General features: G+C 42.2%; 1 protein-coding gene across 1 annotated transcript; it reads right to left on the bottom strand.

The window, feature by feature from the left end:
- Positions 1-3,993: 3,993 nt before the first annotated feature.
- LOC145604022 (uncharacterized) lies at positions 3,994-4,368 on the bottom strand. The gene has a single exon (XM_081659978.1). The coding sequence runs from the start codon at positions 4,366-4,368 to the stop codon at positions 3,994-3,996; it is 375 nt and encodes a 124-aa protein (XP_081516104.1).
- Between the last annotated feature and the right edge of the window lie 2,547 nt (positions 4,369-6,915).

Raw genomic sequence — 6,915 nt, 5'->3', positions numbered from 1 at the left:
GATAGAGGTTTTCTTGCACGCTGGTTATTTTATTCCATTTGCTTTGCTGAGACTTATTTGTTTCAATCAGCTTTCTGACTGCTAGTCTTATGTCATTCAGCTTGTTTTGCTGCGACTTATTTTGTGTCGTTCAACTTGTTTGTGCTGTGACTTATTTTATGTCGTTCAACTTGTTTATGCTGCGACTTGTAGTTTTGTGCCGCTTACTTCTCTTCATATGGGCTTATTGTATGTCTATCTCCCCCTTTCCTCTCCCCCTCAAAGAGGTGAGCTAAGTGAGACTAAGAGAACCTTAGTGTTTCCCACGGAGCTTATCTTTTTTGTTTTCCTTTATCTCTCCTGCTCAAGCTGAACGTTCCAGGCCTCCCCCTCAAGCGTCCCTGAGGTGGTGCCCTGTTTTATTTTGAGCAGGTGAGGTGAGGTTTTAGGGAGGGATAGTTTAATTTGTTGCCTAGCGCTAATTTGCCACTTTGTGCAAGGGTGCTTCTTGCCTCTAACATACTCCTCACGTAGAGGCTCGTATTTCATTGAATAAAAATGGCTCAAATGCCTAAGTTAATATAACATGAACTAAATAGAGTTTTTGCAGAATTGAAACAACTATCTCTGTTTCTTCTTAATTTCATGCCTCTTAAACAAAATATTTCTTTAACACATTAGCATTGAAACTGTTTCTTAAGACCTGACCTTCTTGACATGCGAGGAGGAATAAACCTAGTCCTACCTGCTAGTGAATGATGAAAGGGCCTTCCCAGCTTGCTGACAGCTTTCCATGCTGGTTTCCTCTTCCCACTGCTGCTGTCCTTCTGAGGACTAAATCTCCGGGCAAGAGCTCTTTGTGCTTGACTCTCTTATTGAAAGCTTTGGAAATCTTACTCTTTAGGGCTGCCAGCTTGAGAGCTGCTTTTAGCCTCACTTCTGGCAGGAAGTCTAGCTCTTCCGGCATGAATTTTCTATTTCCTTGTTGTTCATAGTGCTGTATCCTCAGGCTGGGAATTTGCACTTCTAGTGGGACAACTGCATCAGCCCCATAGGCTAAGGTGAAAGGGCTTTTACCAGTGGACTCCTTCTCAGTGATTCTATTTGCCTATAAGACCTCTGAGACTAGGTCTGCCCATAAGCCCTTATATTCTTCCAGCTTCCTCTGCAGGGCTATTAGGATCAGCTTGTTTGTTGCTTATGCCTGGCCGTTACTCTACGGGTGGCAGATTGAGGCATTGCATTTTTGGTGCCCGTGTCCTCCAGGTAATCCTTAATCGTGTCGCAGTCGAATTGACACCCATGGTCAAAGAATATGCACTGTGGCACCCCGAACCTTGTGATGATGTTTTTCCATATGAACGTCCTCACTTGGGTTGCCTTTATGTACTTTGTCGGTTCAGCTTCTATCCACTTAGTAAAATAGTCTATCGCCACTATGAGGTACTTTCTGCCCGCTGACCTAGTGGTGAATGGTCCCAATATGTCCATTCCCCACTGAGCAAACGGGATCCGGCTGAGGATTAGGGTCAGATCATTTGTTGGCTGGTTTATGACTGGGGAGTACTTTTGGCACTTGCATTGTCGCATTTTTTCACATATGTCAGCGTGTCTTGAACTAAGGTTGGCCAATATGCACCCCTTATCAGAACTTCCACCCCTATTGCTTTTCCACCAATGTGGTTTGCGCATATTCCTGAGTGGGCTTCTTCATAATGCTTTCTTGCTCCTACTCTGGGATACACCTCAGTAGTGGCTTTGAGAAGCCCTTCTTGTTGAGCTCTCTATTCATCACCACGTACCAATTGTCGTCTTTCTTCACTTTCTTCACTTGTACTTCATCGTCAGGCAGTAAGCCATGAACTTTGTACGCTAGAATGTCTGCGAACCAGGCTCTCTGCTGCCCAATGCAGTTTACCTACTCCTTTTCAGCAACACTACTTTCCTCTAGGACTTCAACCACCACTGTCCTTGTGAGGCTCTGTAGTGTGGAGCTGGCTAACTTTGATAAATTGTCAGCCTGGGAGTTTCCTGCTCTGGGAACCGAGTCTATCTGAAAATGAACTAGTTGGGCTGCCAGCTCCTTTACTTTAGTTACGTATTTCAACATGGCAGCTTCTCTAATCTCATACGCTCCCTGCAGTTGGTTGGCGACGAGCTGAGAGTCAGTCTGCAGATGGACTTTGCGGGCTCCGGCCGCGATATTCATACGCAGGCCTGCCAGCGCTGCCTCGTACTCTGTTTCATTATTTGATGCTTTGAACTTGAACTTTATGGCGTACTCGAATACGTTTCCCTCTGGGGATGTCATTATGACTCCTGCTCCGCTCCTTGTTTGGGCTGAGGATCCATCCACTTCTACCTTTCAGACTCCAATGTCGTCTTCTTTTTCTTCATAAGAGACCTCCACGATGAAATCTGCTAAGGCTTGTGCCTTGATTGCTGCCCTAAGTTTGACCTCGAACTCGTTCTCAAAAAGCTCGATAGCCCATTAGCGTCTGCCTGATGCATCCATCTGCTGTAATGCTTTTTCCAGCAGGTGATTTGTGAGGATTTGTATTACGTGTGCGAAGGCCAATATCTCTACCAATGGGTATCTCTGCTCTGCCTCAGTCAGTACATGGCTCACGAAGTGTATTAGCCTCTGCTGTTTTTGTCTTTCTACCAGTAGAACGGCTGCAATTGTCTAAATTGACGCAGAGATATACAACTGTGACTTTTCACTTAGCTCCGGGTTGATTATTGTTGGGAGCTTAGTCAAATTCTCCTTAATGCCCTCAAAAGCTTCCCTTTATGTAGTCCCCCACTTAAATTCTCTGTTCCTTTTCAGCAGCTGGTAAAACGGCAAAGCCTTGTCTGCTGACTTGCTGATGAACCTGGTCAGCGCGGCCAGTCTGCTTGTCAACCGCATGATGTCTTTGATGCACTTAGTCTCAGGACTGCTTTGACCTTTTTCGGATTTGCATCTATTCCCCTCTCACTGATCAAGAAACCTAAGAATTTTCCCGAGCTCACTCCGAAGACACATTTATTTGGGTTGAGTTTGATTTTTTACTTGTTCAGGTGGCAAATGTTTCTTCCAAATCCATGATATGCCCTGCCTGTGTGACACTCTTAACAATTGAGTCGTCAACGTACACCTCGACATCTCTTCCCTTCTGGTGTAGGAACACTCTATCCATTGTCTTCTGAAAGGTTTCTCCAGCATTTTTCAGCCCGAAAGGCATAGCTATGTAATTGTACACTCCCCCTTCGATGATGAATGCGGTTTTCTGCCTGTCAGGCTTATGCAGGCTGATCTGATGATACCTTGAGAAGGCATCCATGAAGCTTAGTAGGGCGTGCCCGCTGGTTGAGTGTACTAGCTGATCAATCCGTCGCAGCGGGTAATAGTGTTTTGGGCATGCCTTGTTGAGATCCGTGAAATCAACACACATTCTCCACTGCCATTTGCCTTCTTTACCATGACCACGTTGGCTAACCACTCTAGGTAATCGCAAGCTTCGATGAACCCTGCTTCTAAGAGTTTCTCCACATCCTCCTAGATTGCCTTATTCTTCTGCGTGGAGAAGCTTCGCCTTTTCTGTCTGACTGGCTTAATATCCTTCTTGACGTTCAGCCTGTGAACCATGACTGCAGGGTCAATTCTAGGCATCTCATCTGCGGTAAATGCGAAAATATCCTTGTTCTTTCTCAGTAGCTCTATGAGGTGCACCCCTACTCCAGGATCGATATCTTTCCCGATTTTTACTGCTCTCGAAGGATCGCCTTCTGTGAGCTCAACTGTGACATGCTCCCTACTAGGGAATGGTCTAGCCATCTCCTCTTTCACAGGCTCAAAGTTTTCCATTTCTAACTTTTTTTTATCCTTCTCCCTGTGATATTCCTCGCGCTTCCTTTTTCTTGACTTATTCTCAGCCTGCTCGGCGGGCCCTCGTTCTGAGATTGGCTATTGCTTGGTCCTTGCAGGCTACTTTATATCAGGGTAGCTATGTAACATTGCTGGGCTGTATTCTAGCTTCCCCTGAGTTTTGCTGACCGCCCCTCATTAGTTGTGTAAGCCATGGCAAGGTGGTAGGTGGACACCACTCCACCTATCTTGTGGATGAGCGGCCTTCCCATGATCACGTTATAGGGCGAAGGAGAGTTTATCACAAGGAACTCTGGTCGAACATCACGCCTTTTTGACCTGTCTCCTACTCGAACCGAGAGCTCAATTATGCCATCTGGAGTTAGCCCTGATCCATTAAAACCGATGACTTCATAACTCACCCTTTTTAGGACTTTCTTATCCAATTTCTGCTCGTTGAACCCGTTGATGTATATGATGTTGGCTAAGCTACCCCCATCTATCAATATCCTGTCCACTTCCCAGTTCGTTATCCTCATTGTCACCACCAGTGGGTCATCGTGAAGGTAGATTATGCCTTTCTAGTCATACTCATCGAATGTGGCCCGCGGCTGCGGGGGAAATGGTGGCCATCTGCGCTTCTCATTGTAGTTTATCTGATGTATCATTGCCCGTAGATCTGCCCGTGCCTTGTTCACTGTTCCCCCGTGTAGCGAATATTTCAAGCATTATGATAACCCCAAACTTGAACCTCACTGGGATCATACACTAAAGTACGGTGGCGTTCCAAAGGGAAAGACAAAGAGCAAAAAGAGTCGCCAACAAGTTTTAGGAACTTGTAAACCCAAAAGACAATCCAAAGGACCGTCAATTACTCCATAAGGTCTTGAACCAAATAGGGTCCGGGGATGAGGGTACGAATCCAATCTACAAAAGAAAGGACCCGCCCTATAAAATAGGCCTCTACTTTGTTCTACTCGTATTCATGTGCGCTTTTCGAATAACATACAAACATTATATTAAACCTACCCTGTTTATCTATGTTGGTTGAATATTAATGCACAAATAAATCTATTATTGGCGATCACTTGAGTTAAAATCACATTAGCCTAAACCAAATTGTTAATTATCTTATTAAGCGTGATTTCAAATACAAATTCCCTTTAAACCTGCATAAAAGGCGTGATCAAGCAATAACAATAAAATATATCAAGCAAAATAATAATAAACAATATTAAATAATAATAATCATAATATAATGATAATCATGATAAGGCATAATAAAGCTCAAATATAATAGCAAGATCCTAGGCATGATACTAACAAGATTAATAACAATTCCTAGCATGTCACTAAATGATAAAGATCAAAGCTTTAACCCTAACATGGTACTAACATGATATTAGAAAGAGTAAAGGCACCCTAAACATGATACTAGAAAGCATTAAATAACATCCTAACATGATACTAGGAATCAAATACATCCTAACATGATACTAGGAATCATAAAACAATAATAAGCATGCTTTCTACATTGAAAGAGAGTAATAAGATTACATACTTTGAAGCCTCGTACCTCTTTCTAATAACAAAATACACAAGTTAGTAAACTTCAATGAAAATAATAAAGAATTAAAGAATTAAATTGAAATCAAATTAAATAAAGTTTTGACTAGTTTTGGACCAAACCCTCAGAAATTATCAACCTTTCACGTCTAGGGCGAAGGCAACTTCGAACTTGGCTAGATGACTCTAAGTCTAATGAATGCGGAATATTGTATGTAAAAAGCTAGTTTAGAAAAAGAGAGAGAAAGAAAGCATATATTGCTCAAGAGAGAAAAGTGAGAATTAAGGAAGAGTTAATGAGAATTGATGATTCTGAAAACAGGAATTCGGACGCTATTTATAATGAAAATAATCCGAAAAATCATAGAATTTGATAAGGAATAGAACTCCACGCTGTCGCCAGGAATCCACTCTGTCGCGACGCGACAATGTCTGTCGCGAGGCGACAGAGTGTGTCGCGTGGCGACAGACTTGTCGTTTGGCGACAGCCTGTATTAGCGCGTTTTTCTTCACGCGGAATCCGATCTTTAATCAACTTGATCTACGGAATCCGTACAGAAGATAAAATACGTATTTTTAAGATAACAAAACAATATTTTATTCCAAATAAAAATCTTTTAAAGATAATTAATTATTAAATCTAACAATATTAGAATTAAAAGGAACTTTCTAGAAACTTCTAGAAAACTATAATTAATCCTAATAATTTTAGGAATAATAATTAATATTGGGCCCTCCTCTAGATCATTGGGCCGCATTAAAATAAATAACCGGGCCCAGTTTAGTATTTTGGCCATAACTTCCTCAATATTCATCGGAATTGGGCTTATAATATATCGTTGGAAAGGTCTCTTCGAGCCCCATCCACCTACACCATTATTGGACCCTTATCATGGACCAAAATAAACTGAATTGGACGTTTTCAAATAAATAAAGTCATTTTCAAAAACAGAGAGAAAAGAATTTAATTAAAACTAAACCGCAACACTTGGCTTTCGAATCATTTTCACCTAATTCGATAATAACACAACGCGTAAGGCATTCATCACTGGGTTTGGTTTTGGGGAGACAAAAATGGGTGTCTACAGAAGCCCCCACTTTGACTGAGTTTGAAGAAACTTAGGTTTCGAAAACGAAAGTCAAAGTAGCGATAGGGACGGAGAATGATTCAAAATGTTCTGCAATTCCAAATCATTCTTATAACGCCGATACCTGCAAAACTAATCATTAATTAAACAGATAAAAGAGTTAAGAAACGCGTATCTTGCACCGTCGAGCACACGTCTCTGAATGTAACCATTTTGTTGTTGCTTCGTATGTTGTTTGTGACAACCTCCACTGTGCCTCGTGAACGCCATCTTTGAAGATAACCATATGTCGTCGCCTTCAATATTCTTGGTGACAATCCTCCACAGTATTTCGGGAACATCATCGAAAATAACTGTATGTCGTCATCTTCTGGGTGTGGTCATATGTCGCCACAGCAGTATGTCGCCGCTATAGACAATCTCTTCTTTACC

Source organism: Chenopodium album, chromosome 22 (genome assembly GCF_948465745.1).
Source record: "Chenopodium album chromosome 22, dcCheAlbu1.1, whole genome shotgun sequence".
NCBI classification, from domain to species: Eukaryota; Viridiplantae; Streptophyta; class Magnoliopsida; order Caryophyllales; family Amaranthaceae; genus Chenopodium; species Chenopodium album.
This window is presented reverse-complemented; position numbering and strand designations above follow the sequence as displayed.

Coding starts and splice junctions, on each gene's coding strand:
- LOC145604022 (XM_081659978.1), bottom strand. CDS start 4,368: ATGAGGATAACGAACTGGGAAGTGGACAGGATATTGATAGATGGGGGT.